The sequence below is a fragment of the Aspergillus luchuensis genome, chromosome 2 (genome assembly GCF_016861625.1).
Source record: "Aspergillus luchuensis IFO 4308 DNA, chromosome 2, nearly complete sequence".
NCBI lineage: Eukaryota > Fungi > Ascomycota > Eurotiomycetes > Eurotiales > Aspergillaceae > Aspergillus > Aspergillus luchuensis.
The window spans coordinates 2,966,192-2,982,609 of NC_054850.1; the positions used below are offsets into that span (position 1 = coordinate 2,966,192).

At 50.6% G+C, this 16,418-nt stretch overlaps 7 protein-coding genes across 7 annotated transcripts; 4 read left to right on the forward strand and 3 right to left on the reverse strand.

The window, feature by feature from the left end:
- Nucleotides 1–229: 229 nt before the first annotated feature.
- On the reverse strand, nucleotides 230–3,888 carry ISW2 (putative SNF2 family helicase/ATPase; the record flags this gene model as incomplete). Its single annotated transcript, XM_041685745.1, has 5 exons — nucleotides 230–343; nucleotides 411–3,371; nucleotides 3,432–3,575; nucleotides 3,637–3,663; nucleotides 3,763–3,888. The coding sequence occupies 5 exons, from the start codon at nucleotides 3,886–3,888 to the stop codon at nucleotides 230–232; spliced, it is 3,372 nt and encodes a 1,123-aa protein (XP_041539799.1).
- A 700-nt stretch (nucleotides 3,889–4,588) lies between these two features.
- AKAW2_20974S (uncharacterized protein) lies at nucleotides 4,589–5,377 on the forward strand (the record flags this gene model as incomplete). The annotated part of the gene is made up of 1 exon (XM_041685747.1): nucleotides 4,589–5,377. The coding sequence occupies one exon, from the start codon at nucleotides 4,589–4,591 to the stop codon at nucleotides 5,375–5,377; it is 789 nt and encodes a 262-aa protein (XP_041539800.1).
- Nucleotides 5,378–5,824: 447 nt separating this feature from the next.
- Nucleotides 5,825–6,171, reverse strand: AKAW2_20975A (uncharacterized protein; the record flags this gene model as incomplete). Its single annotated transcript, XM_041685748.1, has 2 exons — nucleotides 5,825–6,006; nucleotides 6,063–6,171. 2 exons carry the CDS (start codon nucleotides 6,169–6,171, stop codon nucleotides 5,825–5,827), a joined length of 291 nt encoding a protein of 96 aa, XP_041539801.1.
- A 269-nt stretch (nucleotides 6,172–6,440) lies between these two features.
- AKAW2_20976S (putative AP-3 adaptor complex subunit mu) lies at nucleotides 6,441–8,497 on the forward strand (the record flags this gene model as incomplete). The annotated part of the gene is made up of 3 exons (XM_041685749.1): nucleotides 6,441–6,484; nucleotides 6,543–6,962; nucleotides 7,036–8,497. The coding sequence occupies 3 exons, from the start codon at nucleotides 6,441–6,443 to the stop codon at nucleotides 8,495–8,497; spliced, it is 1,926 nt and encodes a 641-aa protein (XP_041539802.1).
- Nucleotides 8,498–8,751: 254 nt separating this feature from the next.
- Nucleotides 8,752–10,079, reverse strand: AKAW2_20977A (tyrosinase family protein; the record flags this gene model as incomplete). The annotated part of the gene is made up of 3 exons (XM_041685750.1): nucleotides 8,752–9,484; nucleotides 9,541–9,626; nucleotides 9,678–10,079. 3 exons carry the CDS (start codon nucleotides 10,077–10,079, stop codon nucleotides 8,752–8,754), a joined length of 1,221 nt encoding a protein of 406 aa, XP_041539803.1.
- Nucleotides 10,080–11,856: 1,777 nt separating this feature from the next.
- On the forward strand, nucleotides 11,857–13,524 carry AKAW2_20978S (uncharacterized protein; the record flags this gene model as incomplete). Its single annotated transcript, XM_041685751.1, has 8 exons — nucleotides 11,857–12,015; nucleotides 12,067–12,096; nucleotides 12,152–12,371; nucleotides 12,480–12,514; nucleotides 12,562–12,767; nucleotides 12,817–12,879; nucleotides 12,939–13,037; nucleotides 13,089–13,524. 8 exons carry the CDS (start codon nucleotides 11,857–11,859, stop codon nucleotides 13,522–13,524), a joined length of 1,248 nt encoding a protein of 415 aa, XP_041539804.1.
- Nucleotides 13,525–14,052: 528 nt separating this feature from the next.
- Nucleotides 14,053–15,367, forward strand: AKAW2_20979S (uncharacterized protein; the record flags this gene model as incomplete). Its single annotated transcript, XM_041685752.1, has 2 exons — nucleotides 14,053–14,617; nucleotides 14,697–15,367. The coding sequence occupies 2 exons, from the start codon at nucleotides 14,053–14,055 to the stop codon at nucleotides 15,365–15,367; spliced, it is 1,236 nt and encodes a 411-aa protein (XP_041539805.1).
- Nucleotides 15,368–16,418: the final 1,051 nt, after the last annotated feature.

Consider the following 16,418-nt stretch of genomic DNA (forward strand, 5'->3'; position numbering starts at 1 on the left):
GACAACATTCATAAGGTCTTTTTAACCACAAGGTGTCATTTTACAAGAGCGAAGGAGATGGAAGATCATCATAAAACTACAATGGCATCTATCTGCCAACGCCAGACCGACATATATGGAACAAAATAGAACCAACAAACCCTCCCTCCTCAAAACATGGCTTCCCAAACAGTCTACAGAATAGTCGTAACAATCCTCGTCATCGCCCACCTCTGATTACAGGAAGAGATCATTTCTTGCGACTCCTCGACTTGGGCGCCGCATTTGAAGAGACACTGGCTGCCCGCGATGTTGAGGTAGAAGTTGCCTTGCTGCCACCTTTGACAGCCTTGACTTGCTTATTCTGTGGGTTGGTTAGCCGAGCTACTCTATCGTGATCGTGAGTGGTAGGAATTGTCAAGGAAACTTACAACTGCACCGCCCTTCGTCTTCTTTTTGGCAGGTGGGCCCTCATCCTCCTCGGCTTCATCGTCGTCGCGGTCACGTCCCCGGCCCTTGCCGCTCTCACCGTTGGCCTTTCCATCATTTTCAAATTCCTTTGCCACGGTGTTCAGCAGGGTGGTGCACCGACGTCCAATCTCGACTGGGGTTCGACTAAGGAAGAACCAGTCAAATCGGAAGAGGGGAGACTCGCGGATTTCGTCACGGATCTTCTCATAGAGACCTTCGCCATCGACTCCATATTTGTCCAGCATTACCAACAAGAACCGATCCTCCTCTTCCGTATAGACCTTCTTGTTGGTGGTAGACACAGTGTAGTTGATCTTGACTTGCTGGAGTGGTACGCGGTACATTTCCATCTTCTTGCGCAACATTTTGCGTTGATGATTCATCTTCCGCAATTTATCCTCGCCCTGCTCGATGACACGGAGGTACTTGGGGTAATCTTGGATTTCCGTGTACCGCTCCCAGAATACTTGCGCGTACTCCTCAATTTCTTCCGGCTCTTTGCTGTCCACTTCGGTGGCGATTCCAACGTAGTCAGTACGGCCGAACTTGGCCGAACCGTTCACGAACTGTTGGAAATCCCTGCGATTCCAGTTGGAGAAGCCTTCTTCAGACATCTTCGCCTTGTCCGCCTGCTCATCCTCCGTTAGTGGCACTGCATTGTCAATCTCTTGTTGTTCGAGATCACGTTCGGCCTCGCGTTCGCTCAGCTCTTCTTCCGGACCATCAGGCAGAGGAACCTTGTATCCGATTTCCTTGTGGAAGTAGGCCGTCTCCTTCTCTTGCAGCTCCTGAAGTCCAGGCGGGAAGAACTGCCAATCATGGACAGTGATCTGCTTTGGCGCCCGAGGAACCTTGGGCTTGGGATCAGCCGTTCTACCACCAGTTGCTAAGGCCTGGCGATAGTATTTGTCGATAGAATAAAACTGTTCCTTTCGCTCTCTCTTCGCCGGGTTGATCCAGTTGATACCAATGTCCTTCTTGCGATCGGTGAAGTCTTTGCCGTTCCATTCGTACGCACTTTCGGAGCTGAATTTCTGCAAGTCGTCGATACCAAGCTTTTCGTACTTCTTGTTCAATTGCGCAGTCCGTTCCTCGCCCTTTCGCAGAATGTTGTCGATATCATCTTCGGATAATTGGTGTTCCGCAGATATGGTGGTGTTGGCCTGAGTGTTGAAAACATTGGCAGCTCCGTGCTGGATCATACCCAGCAATTCTTCCTTGGACGCGGCATTCTTGGTCTGCTGCTGAGCGCGTCCCTGTTGAATGACAAGCTGGTCGAGCCGCAACTTTTGTGCGGCACGTTCTAAGACTTTTTCTTCGATCGCATTCTCTGTAACAAACCTGAACACCACGACCTGTTTCGTCTGTCCGATACGGTGGGCACGGTCCATTGCTTGCAAATCCGCCTGAGGATTCCAGTCACTATCAAAGAGAACGACAATATCGGCCGTCGTCAGGTTGATACCAAGACCTCCGGCTCTTGTTGTGAGCAGGAAGATGAACTTCTCTGATCCCGGCTTATTGTACTCGTCGATAGCAGCAATCCGGTCCTCGTGGGCCGTTGTACCATCGATGCGGCAGTAGTTGTATTCGCGGAAAACACAGTAGTCTTCGAGAATATCAAGGACACGACTCATCTGGGAGAAGATGAGTACGCGACTTCCCTGTTTCTGCATACGCGCCAGCAATTTGTCAAGGATCGTCATCTTTCCAGCATTGTAGATGAGATGCTCGTCGGTGGTGTAGGGAGGGCCAGGCTCTGCACCTTCAAAAAGGTAGGGATGGTTGCAACATTTGCGAAGTTGCATGACGATATTCAACAAACGGGTCTTTGACTCACGCTTGCCGGCGGCGCCATTGACCGCATCGATATCTTTTTCGAGGATCTTCTGATACCACTTGACCTGCATTTCCGACATGGGGACGTAGAGATTGACCTCCTTCTTAGGAAGCAAGCTCTTCTCGACGTCACTCTTGACACGGCGAAGCAAGAAAGGTCGCAGAACACGATGGAGTTGTTGCACGACTGTATCCTGATCGGAGTCTTGTCCGGAAAACCATTGGTCGAATGCCTCCGAATCACCGAAAACATCCGGCAACAGGAAGTTGAGGAGGGCCCAAAGCTCGTGGAGGTTATTTTGAAGTGGGGTACCCGTAATCAGTAGTCGGTTCCTGGAATGGAAAACACGGATGATTTGCGCCAAAGAAGACTCCTCGTTCTTGATCCGATGGGCCTCGTCGATGATGATGTACTCCCAAGCGAACTTCTTAAGGTGCGCCTTTTCTCGAAGAATCATCTCGTAACTAGTGATACAAACGTCGAAGTTCTCATCGAGAAGCTCCTCATTGATCAGCTTGTGTCGCTGTTCTTTGTCACCCTGAAGGACAAGCACATTGACCTCAGGTGTCCATTTTCCAAACTCCCGCTTCCAGTTATCGAGGGTAGATTTCGGGACGGCGATGAGGTGCGGGCCGGTGATATCGCATACATGTCGGAGGTAGCCAAGGAAGGAAATGGTCTGCAAAGTCTTGCCCAAGCCCATTTCATCCGCCAAGATACCTGAAATACCGTTCTCATGCAGCGAAACTAACCAGTTCAATCCTGCAATCTGGTAATCGCGCATTTCTCCCTTGATGAACGGCGGGGAGTCCCGAAAGACCGTGTTGGTTTCGCCGCCGGATTTTTCATCCTTCAACAGCTCGGCGTCTTCTTCTTGCTCTGTTCTGCGACGCCTTTCACTACCTGCACCGCCTGAGCGCGACGAGCCCTTCTTCTTGGCCTTTGCCTCCTCCTCAGCATTCTGTCGGTCGATTTCGGCCATGATCTCCTTGATCCGCGGATTAGGGTTGGTTTCGATGAAATGACGGAATAAGTCGGTTAAGCCGAGGAGGTAGCGAAACCGTCGGATAGAATCATCTTCCTATAGTAACATACACCATGAGCGACAAATCATCAAGACACGACCATCGCATTGGCGTACCTTCGACTCATCCAAACGACCATGCTTCTTGCCTAAGATACTTTTTCTCATGTGGAAAGCTTCAGACCTCCGTCTCCGGCCATCCAAAGGCGCTGCGTCGCCTGCAACACTGCTCGCCGTGGTATTTGGGTTCGTATCCGAGTCCTAAGTTGTGTTAGTCGGCTCATGCGTCAAGCAGATCGCCGCGTTATTGAGTCGCGTTTACCGTGTAGTCTGGAGTATCCTGGTAGCTCTGAATTAGGAATATTGTCAGCGGGAGCGCTTTGCCGTTTAACCAAAAACGCGCATGAAGATATTACATGGCGCAAAGAGGGGATTTGCGCTAACTCACCGTCATCGGCGCGTCTGCGCTGTCCACGGGCACCGACGTGACAGGCTCAGCATTCGCGTCTGTCATGGGAGTATCTGCCTGTGATGGCGAGTCGGGAGTCGGTTCAACTGAAGGAGCCATCACCATCCACAGCGCACCGAGCGCAGCTGTTCGGTACTATACAAAGCGGGACACGAGTTGATATTAGAACAACCCAGGGTAGGAAGCTATCGATAAGACCCCCAGGAATATGTAAGATCCACGACCTCTTCAAAAGCTGGCTGTAGAGGATCTGGTGGGAGAAATTGAAGTTAAGGGGGCGCACAAAGGAGGTGTGAAAGGAACAAACAGTGACGGATGATGAAAGGACGAAGAAGCACCGCCAGTCGCGCTCATGGGATGGCAAATGGAATTTCGTCGGAGAAGCGCGGCCAGGGCACGCGCTCATTGGACGGGAGACGCGAGGGCGTGACTGAGTCATTTCTGAGTCAGCAGGCGGCGGAAGACCAGTTTCCCCGCTGTGGGTCACGTTACCGGGACAGACGCAAAGAAAGATCAGCTGCGCCAGCGTCCTTTCCGAACGGTCATCGCCAGCCAACGTCCTTTGTTAGCCTGCGGAACTTGTTGTTTCTCCTCTATAACGCCCCCTCTTTGGGCCTGTCTCTTTTAGTCCAGACTATCAGTCATATCTGCCTCTTCCTGATTTTTCTTGGGGTTGCCTCGGAGTTTGCCTAACCCCCTGTTTCCCAGAAGCACGGTTCAAGTCACCCCTCCTAGTGACGCCAACGCTAGTATTTATTGTCAAAAGTCTCCCAGGCAGACTGCTTCTGCCACCACACCACACACCATGGACTCGATGAGATCCCTAAACACGTCACTGCCCAGCTCGACGCCTCGGCCACAACCTCCTGAGCAGCTCCTACAGTCGTTCAAGGCTGCTGCTCTCTCCGTCACGAACCTCTACAAGAATGCTGTCTACGAACAGTCGCAAGCCAAGCAAGCTGGATATCAAGAAGCAATTGAGGATCTACTACACTTCCTAGACCGGGAGAACCTCGGTCTTGGAGACGGGGAGGGCTGGAAAGTTCGGCAATGGGCCACGGAACGGAGTGATGGAAATGGTGCCCCTAGCGACGATGATGAGGTTGAGAAACAAACCAGAGGCGCAACGCCGGCTGCCACCCGCAAGGCACAGCCAGAATCCGAACCGATCCGACAGCCTTCCAAGTTATCGTCGGAGGAGCAAGCTCCAGCTCCGCCGCAGCAACAGCTGCCAACACCTTCGACCCCTCATGCCTCTGAATCAAACGACTTCGATCGTCCAACTATCTTTACGTTTACTGCCGGGCCCACCTTTCCGCAATTCCCAGAACAAGACATGGACATGCAAACCACCGACAGTTCGACTCCAGCGTCTCAAGATGGTGCCCCGGTCAGCGTCTCCGTCCTGCCTCGAAACGCCCGGCAACAGAATCGTCATAATAACTTCACCCGCTCAAACACTCGGTCGTCCCCTCATGAACCGTCCGTCGGGATCGGTTCGAAACGAAAGCTGAACGTGCCCGATTTCTTCGACTTGTCTGGTCTAGGCAATCGAGACATATTTGGGGGCGGCAAACGTGGCCGCTTCACTTAGAAAATATGGTATCGACGAATAGACGAGCATATATTCTCACGGTCACGCAGCGGTCAATTGCATTTTTTTGTGGTTTCTTCTTTGTTTTTCTTTCGGTGCATTAGTAGGAGTATTGCATGTGGCCCTTTGGTGGGCCACGGGTCATCTTTCCGCAGTCATCTTCATTTTATCCTTGTGCTCATATTCTCTTTGCTTACATCATTTCCTTGTCATATCCCATTTCCTTCGGTCATCATTACTATTAAATATAGAGGTTATCAGACATGGCGATACCCGGTGAGGCGGCTAGTGTTATATTAATCGTACGATCCTTTCTATACACTGTTTTGTACATGTTTATTAATGGTGAAGCGCTTGACTTGATGTGCATTCCCGTTACCAGAAGAATCAACGCCAGAGTAGAATATATGGTATAGAGTACATGATATACAAATCGTCGTGGCTTCATCAGTTGAAGGCTCTATAAATTCCCATTCCAACTAGTGTCGCAGAGATGGTGAAGAGCCCGAGATGTCGAGATCCCATCTTATACTTGGTTGTTCCTTGCATGATTGCCTTTTCATTCATCTTGAGGTTCTTCAATCCCGAGTAGTAACTGTACACACCGAGGCCGATGAACGCGGCGGATCCTGCAAGCCATCAGATTAGCTATAGTACCATGATTATCGCCCAGAAACTAGAATACCAGTAACTCTGCACGATAGGCAGTCATCATATGCGTCCTCCGCAAGTGCACGCTTCGCGTCCTTGGGCTGGACATCCAAGGCGCTGTTATTCTGGGTAGACGAAGACATTGTTCTAGAATCAACGAGAGATGCGAGACAAAAAAAGGTCTTTTAGAGAGCAGTCCAGACGAGTCTCGATCAAGGAGACTAGCTCGTTGCGGCGAGCTGCAGCCATTCAAAGGAAATGCATGAAAAGGCGGGGATCGGCGGCAGAACGAGGGGCTTTTGGACTCCGCTAAATGGGGGCCGATGGATCACCGACCATCATTGCTGCACCATGACCACCTCTGCCTACTACATTACGCCCCCACCGGTCGGGATAGGTCGCCTTCGCCATCATGAGCGGCCAGATCGATGCGCTCTATATCTATGATGAGCAGAGGCACGCCGTTCCTTCCAATGTTCTGATTTCCAGCAGTCACTGACCTGTCCTCTTCCAGCAATCCGATCGTCGAGCAGGTCTATCGCTCCCGTCCGCCCTCCGCATCGGCCATTCTCCCCCTCTATAACGCCTATGCAGCTCCGCGCCCGTCACTCATCTACTTTCCGAACACAACTCCGCCGGTGACAGTGTTTTCGGTAGTGCAGTCCAACCTGCTGTTCTTGGCGCTGTCCGAGGTTGATACGGAACCGCTACTTGCCTTGGAATTCATTCATCGGGTTGTTGATGTTCTCGAGGACTTCGTTGGAGCACCATTGCTTTCCACCAAGATCCAGGCGAACTATGATGTGGTCGCACAGCTTCTGCACGAAATGTGCGATGCGGGGGTTGTTTGCAATACAGAGCCCAATGCGCTACAGGAGGTAGTGGAAATGCCAGGATGGATGGGGAAGCTGTTAGGCGGCGTTGGATTGCCTGGGTGAGTGCCCACTATTACCGGATGAAGGTCACCATGCTATATACAGTGAACTGACGGCCTTTGTTATGCGCAGATCATCGACACCGATTCTGGGACAAGCCAGTGCCATGAAGCAATCAGCCGCCGCCGCGGCCCAAGGACCTGCGATCCCCTGGAGAAAGTCCGGAGTGAGACACACTTCTAACGAGCTCTATGTTGATATTATCGAGTCACTTTCCGTGACGATGGCACCATCAGGACGAATACTCTCTGCGATGTCTTCCGGCACTATCGCCTTCACCGCCAAGATATCCGGTGTCCCTGATCTGCTTCTTTCGTTAACAGCACCCGGTGGTCAAAAAGCTTTGGGACGTAAGTTGGAGTTGCCGGTATTTCACCCATGCGTGCGCCTGGCGCGCTGGCGGGAGAACCCTGGCGAGCTCAGCTTTGTACCACCAGACGGTCGGTTCATTCTTGCCGGGTACGAGGTGGACCTCATGCCAACAGACCCTACACTTGATCAACCCCCGAGTCATATGGAGAAGCTTTTCTTGCCGGCTATTGTGGACATCCGTAAATCGCTTGGGCCGACTGGCTCAGATTTCGAGGTCCGCCTTATTCTCAACACAAACTTCCCGGGATACTCATCCTCCAGCCGACCTGGTGTCGGGCGTAGCGGATCAGGCACGTCCACACCCTCTTTTCTCGGGGGTGGAGGCGGCAACTCCTCAGCGCCAGCGCTAGAAGAGGTTGTGGTGACCGTCCCGATTCCGAAATCGGTCCGGAACATCACAGACATGCAAGCCAGCCGTGGAGAGGCTCTATTCTCACCGGGCAACGGCGTACTAGAATGGCGCGTGCCGACCAAAGATGCCGGCACTATTTCCGGGACGGCGACGCTCCGGTGCACCGTCGTAGGACACTATGCGGACGACGAGCTGGACGACGATGTCGAAGAAATCGACGCAGACACCAATCTCCTTCAGGGCTACTACGACGCCAACGCGTCTTACCAGAACCCTGAAGCAGACACGACGAAACGCAAGACCAAGAAAAAGAAGAAGAAGAAGGTTGTCAAGAAATCATCTTCCCGCGCAGCAGCAGCGGCAGCGGCAGCAGAAGCCTCAGCTTCCTCGCCCGCTGAACCCCTCTCCTTGAACCCGGAGGATCCCGAACAACTCACACATACTCCTACTCCTGAACCCGAACAATCGCAGACGCTTACACCGCCCGTTCAATCATCCTCGCCGCAACCTCCACCGTCACTTCCCCGGTCACAGTCACAATCACAGAAACAATCACCCAGCCGAGCCTACTCGGATTCCTCCATCTTCCTTTCGGCGCCCCGTAAAACCAAGACCCAACTAAACGCGACACTAATGCCTAACTCGGCAGCGGTGTCGTTCTCCGTTCGTGGCTGGCTTCCCTCGGGGCTCAAGGTAGAGAGCCTGAACATCGATCCGCGGCGGAGTCGCGGACTAGGCGAGGGAGTGAAACCATATAAGGGAGTGAAATATATCTGTATGAGTCGGAAGGGAGTGGAACGGAGATGCTAGATACTACATTGCTATACATCTAACAATTGATCTATTAGATATGACATGTACTCGAGGATTACTGCCAACTCCAACAACCATGTAAAACTGAAGAAAATACTTTGAATTTGTTGTATGAGTCCGGTTCTGACATTCTCTCGTACTAACAACTTGATCATGCCATTCACTTTTCGTATCACACATACTATATACATTCTCATGAGAACTATACAACCTATCACTCTTAACAGTATATACACCCACACATCCCCAATCTAAACATAAGCATAACAAAACGGCCCCTTCGTCGTACTCATCAAATCCTTCATCCTCCTCGGCACTCCATTGGCATACCCCAAATCCACAACCGTCTGCAAGGTAGTATTCTTACTAGCCGGCTCATTCAAGAACGTTCCCGTTCCCGAGATCGCATACTCCCTACTCTTCAAATCCAAGTTCTGCCAAATCCACCAAACCCGATCAATCATACCATGATGATGCCAGAACGCCGGATCTCCAGGACTAACATAGACATCTCGTCCCGGATCCCCACCCATACTATAGTGTCCGGAGCCATGGACACCAATCGACCCACTGCCAGGCACACCCTGCATGGTCATCTCGAAGTCCCAGACATCGTCGTTGTCCAGGATAAGCGAGGTGATCTTGGGGTAGGTGTTGTACTTTTGCAGAAGGGCGGTGGTGAGACTGCGCTTCAGGCAGCGGGGGTTGTAGTTGAGGGGGTTGGAGACGGCGGCGGTGCTGCCTCCAGGGAGGGAGAGCGCAGCGGGGCCCATGTTCACAGTGTAGTTCTTGAAGGGCCCGCTGGTTACGCAGCCACCGCCGGTGCCAGGGGGCAGGATTATAGGGGCGTAATTGCCGAGGTAGAGGGAAATGTTGCCTTGGTTGGGGATGCAGTAGCCGTTGCCGGACATGGAGGTCTCGGAGCCGTCGTATACTTCGGACGCTTCCATTGTGTGGATGGCGTCGTAGCCCCAGTCCCAGTATCTGCGAGTTGAGGTTAGTTGGAGAGTGAGGGGGTGAGAGGAGAAAGAGGGGCGTACGGGAAGTCGCCTGCGTAGTGGCATTCATCACGGAGGGCTTGCTCGAATTCAAAGGTGAAGTAGCGGTGCCATGCGAGGAAAGTTCCCTAGGACTCTTGTTAGTGTTGGGGGTAGATTTCTGGGCAAGTAACGTGTACCGTATAGTGGATCTCCAGAGTCTGGTTGATATGCGTGGCTAGGAAATCATCATAGCGAGTCTTAGCACCTGGGGCTAGATGCGACGGGGTGCGCGCGGGAAGCTTCTGCAGACAGAGCACCGAGTTGATGTAGTCTTTTTTCTCGGGCTTCGAGAACGCCCGCCAGTCACGGCGGATCCGCAGAGTTTCTCGCGTGCATGCCTGCTTGTCCTCGGAGCTGCTGGGGAGGTTGGCCAGAGTCTGGTCAAGGGCATAGCTCGACAATTGCTCGAGCTTGGCAGCTGCGGCAGCCACGGCAGCGTCGGATGCAGTTGGGCTGGTCAGGGCCGTATGGGAGGCAGTGGGCACGGCCCAGGCCTGCGAAGCAAGCAGGCCCAGACTGAGGGCCTTGAGAGCAACCATTGCGTTGGCTTTAGGGCTGTGAGAGGCAGAGGCAGGACAGAACGGGAACACAGCCTGAGCAGAGAAAGAGGAGCCCCCGAAAGGGGAATATCAGCCCTTTAAGTGTTTTCATCCCTTGCTCAAATTGCCTAGATGTTCGTATTTCGCTATGGGCACGAGACTATGCTAATGCCATTGATGGAGATTCGGATGGCCGGCGAGAAATAGAACGGAGCCCTAATCAACTAGGATGCTGGCCGAGCAAACATGGAGTTCGAAACAGCTCCAATAACAATGGCAGTCTAAGCATTTAGGGCGATGCGCTGTCTGCTCTAGACTTGTCTGACAGCTCCACTATCGGTTCCAGACTCCGCCAGAGTTGACCGGAGGGGATGAATCCACATGAATGGTGAGAATCATGTTTGCTGAGGTGGGATCGGAAGGCTCTGGGCCACCGAAAGGAGAACGTGGATGGTGGATGTTAATAGTGAGAATGTCGTATATGCAGGGCTATCGCAGTGTTGTACTTCCAAGAAGAAGATGGCTGGAGAAGAGTAAGTTTTGAGAGTATCGTACGGTATGGGACGGAACCCGCTAAGCGATGGCGGCTCGCGGGTCCGACTGTCTGACACCAAACCGGTTCCACCCTCTTTCTCTTTCCTCCGACAACCAAGGATCCCTCCACCGGCTGGATCGGATCCTTCGATTCCTCCCAATATGTTATAATGCCCTGAGAGTGGAATCGCTGCTCTCAGTGGCTTGACCCGCTCATCGATCGATCCCTGAACGATCCCGCCTGTGGCCCAAGTGTGATCCTCCATCCAAGACCAAACACAGACGATCAGTAAACATTGCGAGCCAGATCTACCAATTGAGCATTGCATATGCTAGATTTCTGCTGTCTTTGGCTTGCTCTAAGTCATTATTACTAGTGAGTTAGCTTATTACGGTCCATTGTGCGAAACATCCAATCCAACTGGCTTGGTGCTTGACTAGGCGAGAGAAATTAATTTATATCTAGATGAACCCTAATTCTAGCTCCTACGCTAAGTAAACAAGTGCTGTGCCGCCGGAGATTTCCGCACGCAATGATAGGAATAAACAGATTCGAGTACGTACACGTACTCTTACAGGGGAATCGCCAGGGGTCTCGCGTTCGGCCTGTGTTTGGTGTGTGGGACTCCAAGCTGATGCGTGGATGGCACGGTGTCAGCTCCACTCACAAACGTTGTTGAGCCGTTCCGAGGTTCTACCTGAGCGTTCAAGGTTCAACACATGGACATGAACTATCCCATTGGTCATGTTCATGTTCAGCCGTCCTTAATGCCTCGGACATACTGTAGAGACCGTGACCTATTGGAGGCCTTCCCAGGGGGCCAACTGGGTCCTCTCGCCGAGATTAAGCGAAATTGATTAGATTGTACCTGACAGATGAAGGTGGCAGAGCTGAACTGGACGGGTCGATTGCGGCATGGACAACGAAGCAGATGGTTACCAGTTCTCGCATCGGAGATCCTGGTAGTGGGATCTTTTACCACCGGAATCCAGAGCAGCAAGACATCCTAGCTTCCTAGACATTCCTCTAGTTCCCTAGCGTTAACTTTCAATGCGACGCTCCGGGAGAAGGATTACAAGCATACGACCGGCAGAATAGACCGCTAGCTCGTGTGGAAAGCTTTCGCAAGCTCTGATCCTGCGATCTGGGTGACCCGATGCTATATCGCCCATTTGCCCCCTCTGTTTTCCAAGGACACTCGTGATCGTACCATGACAAGCATACCCCAGTTTGAGTGCGACTATGGCGGCTAATTCTCATCTGGGGGGCGCGGGCTTGCCTGATGTGAGCCAGGGACCCCAGATCTTGGCAGCTACATCGATCACCACGGCTTTTGCATTACTCACGGTCCTAGCCCGGATGTATGTCCGTGTGTTTTTCATCCAAAATGTTGGGCCCGATGTGAGTATAGGACAAAAAGCAGCCGGAGAATGGACACTGACCTGCAGCTAGGATTATGTCATGGTGTTGACAATGGCACTTGTAACCTCCCCTCCCGACGCTCTAGCAGCCTGGAATCTGACATTGACGCCCATAGTCACTCGGTGGATTTGCTGTGATAATACCAGAGGTCATGTATGGTGCAGGAAGACATACGGTATATGTGGAAAATACGGCCTCGATGGCGACACACCTGAATTTCGCCACTCAGGGTATCTATATGTGGGCAATTGGGCTCGTCAAGATCTCCATTGGGCTGTTTCTCCTCCGGTTTGCCCCGCGACGGGGCTATAAGATATTCATCTGGGTAGTAATGGGTATGTCATGAACCTAGCTGTACGCTGGATAATTGCAGGGAGATGGGAACTGCTTTGATCAGCTAGTCCTGCTCTATCTATTCCATCAAATGCTAATGACTGTGGCAGTGGTCATGCTACTCTATACCATAATATGCTTTCTTGTTTGTCACTCCCGTCCTGTATAATGAATCACTACTAATGATGGCAGACACTCATGTTTGAGTGTAAAGATATCCGATCCATCTGGGATGAGAATGTGAAATCACAGTGTTTCACATCCTCACAACCCCTAAAATTGAGCTACACAAATACCGGTAGGGAGCTTGCTCATGTTCTTAGGACATTGCTGACGATCCCAGGTCTGAATATTCTGACAGATATCATATTTGCCATTCTACCGGCGATAATGCTACGGTTTGTCCTCGTCTTAAAACTGCACGATTTTCTCAACTAACAGCCACAGACACCTGCAGGTTAACCGACGTGTGAAAGCCTCGTTGGTCTGCATATTGGGACTGGGGATATTGTAAGCAACCAATATATCCCCTCCTTCCTTCATCATCACATCCCCTAACCAAACGTCAGTGCCTGCGTCGCAGCAATCGTTAAGCTCTCTGTCCTGCCCAACTATGGTCGTACCGGCGACCTCCTATGGGACTACTCTACCCTCACAATCTGGGTCGTGTACGCAAACCTCCCTACCGTTTATCACGCAAACTAACAAACCCACCACAGCGTCGAGTCCAACATGGGCATTATAGCAGGCAGCCTGCCCACACTGAAGCCCCTCTTCAAACAATTCCTGGGCACATATGGATCCCAAACTAAAACACGACGCTACACATACGGTAGCAAGAAGTACCGACTACAATCGTTATCCCCATCCTACCCACAGCCATCCGTCCGCAGCAGACCACTCAGCGTTCTGGACCCGGACGATTTGGATGAAGGCGATCCCCGTGCTGCCCAGAGAAACTCCAAGTACGGAACAACAACGACCAAATACCACTACCGCGATGGCAGCCACACCAGCGAGGAATACATCCTGACCCGTCAAGAATCAGCGGGAATTGTGCTCACGACAGAGGTGGTGGTCACACATACTACAGCGGAAGAGGTAATACGAAACAACCGAGGCAAAATAACACAGTCACCGAATGAGGAGGTATAATATTACAGTCACTGCTACCACCTACTCAAATACCATACCATCAATACTTCCCTACTATCAAAGCATATTTACATAGACCTGCCAACAACACTCCAATCCCACATCTATCCCCAACCCACCCAATACAATAATTCATCCAAAATAAACCACTGCCCCCACATTCTTCGGCACCTCCACAACCACAGGCCCCAGCCTCCCCCTCAACGCCACCCCAAACGCCTCATCAATCCGTCGCGGCAACTCCCTCACAGTTCACACTCACCCGCACATCCCACTTCGTACCAAACCTCGTCATCCCCAACACATCCGCTTCCTAGAACCCGTCCGGATGGACTAATGCATTTACTTCGCAAGTGTTTCAGCTTGCTAGATTTGTTTGAACGTTCATGCATTACGGCTAAATTGATCTTTGTACCAAATCAACAATAATATATGCCCCTTCCTCCCTGAACAAGTTTACCACCCCCATCTCTCAACTCCGTATCGGTTCCCCCAAAATTTGCTGGCATCGAAGTACCGTCGAGTGGTATGTCAGGTGTGATCGGAATGACAGCAGCAACTCGATACTGCAACCAAGATGGCAAGGAAGACTTCGGCGACTTTGTGCGCAATGAAGACGAGGAAATGGACCTGGAAGAGGTTGCCGAGCCCTGGGAAAGATATGATAAAAAGATAACCTCAGATGTCTTCTATCCCATCCGCCTTGGAGACCTGATCAACGAGAGGTACCTGATAGAGCATAAGCTTGGATCCGGCGGCTTCTCGACTGTCTGGATGGCCCATGACCAACAAAAGAGCAGGGACGTTGCCCTCAAGATCATGTTTGCAGGAGAATCGGGTGAAAGTGAAATCCGCCTGCAGGACGAAATCGTTCGGAATGTGCGTGATGCCTCCTCTCATTTTGTGACGTATCTGGAAACCTTTCTACTTCCGGGAGATGGATGTCACCATACGGTTCAAGTATTTCCTTTAATGGGCCCATGTCTTTACTGTCCGAACGTGATAAAAATATCTATGACTACTCGCATGTCCGCTGCTCTGCAATTGCTAGAGGCGTTGGAGAGTTTACACGAGGCCGGAATAGTCCACCGTGGTGAGTGACACCGAAAAGATCCTGCTCTTTTCTCTACTCGCCCGTATGCTGATGTTTTTTCTTTTCTTTTTCTCAACAGATTTGAATGAGAGAAATTGTATGTGGGGAATGCAACCCCTCCACCATCTACCCAGGAGTGCTAAATACAAAGCATTGGGCCGGCCATTGAAGCAAATGATACCGGTGGACGATCTCTGGAAGGAAGGGGAGCTCGTTGGACCTGCTAAAATCCCCCAAAGCCTACAAACCCCAAAATTCTATCTCGGCGACTTTGGTCTGGCAAAGAAACTGAGCGATCCCGTGACTCCACGTGGCTATCCACCATTACAATATTGCTCCCCGGACCGCCTGCATAGACAAGATCCCAGTCCTGCCTGCGACATGTGGAGTTACATGATCCTCTTTTCGGAACTTTACCTTGGCAACGTGCCTTTTTCTACGTTTTTCAATGGTGGAATTATTGGTGGTTTCGTGTTGTCTTTAGGTCCTCTGCCCGAGGAGTGGAAGGGACTCTATACTCATCCCGAGAGCCGTGATTCCTGGTATGACCAGAACCAAACTCCCGATCCCAAATGGACTCTTGAGTCTAGAATTGCAAGTTTTCGTCCCGACGCCGACCCAGTGGAGCGAAGCCATGTGCTTTCTATTATGTCTCGTGTATTCACTTACGACCCAGCGAAGCGTCTGACCGCATCCCAGCTTCTGCGTGACCCTTCGTTCAGAGCTATCATGGAAAATCATGGCTGTTGATACCAAGTTTTTGTATGCTTTTCTCTCTGTGCTTTTTTTTGGAGGATTGACGGGTTTCGCGGCGTGGTGTCTTTCGCTTCATGGGTTTCTCTGTTCTGAATGTTGGAAGCGTAACCTTCTTTTTTTTTTTTTTTTTTTTTTTTTCTTTTGTTTTCTTCTTTTTACGGGTGTTAATCAATGCGACCGTCTGTCTCTTACTAGATATAGGTCAAGAATTTTCAATGTATTTATTGCAACGTGCCTTCCGCTTATGGAATAAAAAAAAGCAGGTCTTCTCACCCCCCGCTTGATCCGTTTGATCCATCATCATCAGGTTCTGTATCTGACGAAAGGGAAAAGAAAAAAAAAAAAAAAAAAAAAGGACCATCGTGATCTTTTGCTTTGTGATTTACACTAACTATAGGGTGTATGGCTCGGTTTATAGGGCGCGTTTGGAACATAGTAGCAAGTAGTATCCAAAGAGATAGATTCTAGGCAGGAACAATGGTATTGTTATAAGTGACACGCATGGTAATGATGTGATGTCTTGAAGGCCTCGGATCTTATACTACTACTACTCCTACTACTACTACTACTACTAAATTACTTTAGTAACCATGGTAGGGTGGAGTGAGTCATTACTATGCTATGCTATGCTATGCTATAGTTCATCTGCGAACCAAAATCCTCACCTCAACCCTTGCTGCAGCGCAACGATCGGTGCCCATGAAATTTAGTAGGGAATGTTGGGAGCGATATATCATCAGAAAAAATGATTTTGTATATTGTTATGATTCTGCATGGACATGATATATGGTAAGGGTTTCCCTTTGTTCGGTTGATTATAGTAGTTGGGGTTGATGGATGGTTCTACTACTAAGATACTATCTTCGGGTTTCATAATGTTAGTTAGTTAGTGTCTTTGCTCTTCAGTATCTATTTCTTTTATTCATCTTTTGGTAAAGATAGTTAAGTTGGCTTATGTGTGTGTAATTTCATTAACTAACTGATATAGCTGGCTAGATATATATATTCAACGGATATATTATAGAATTCAGACCCGTAAAATTTA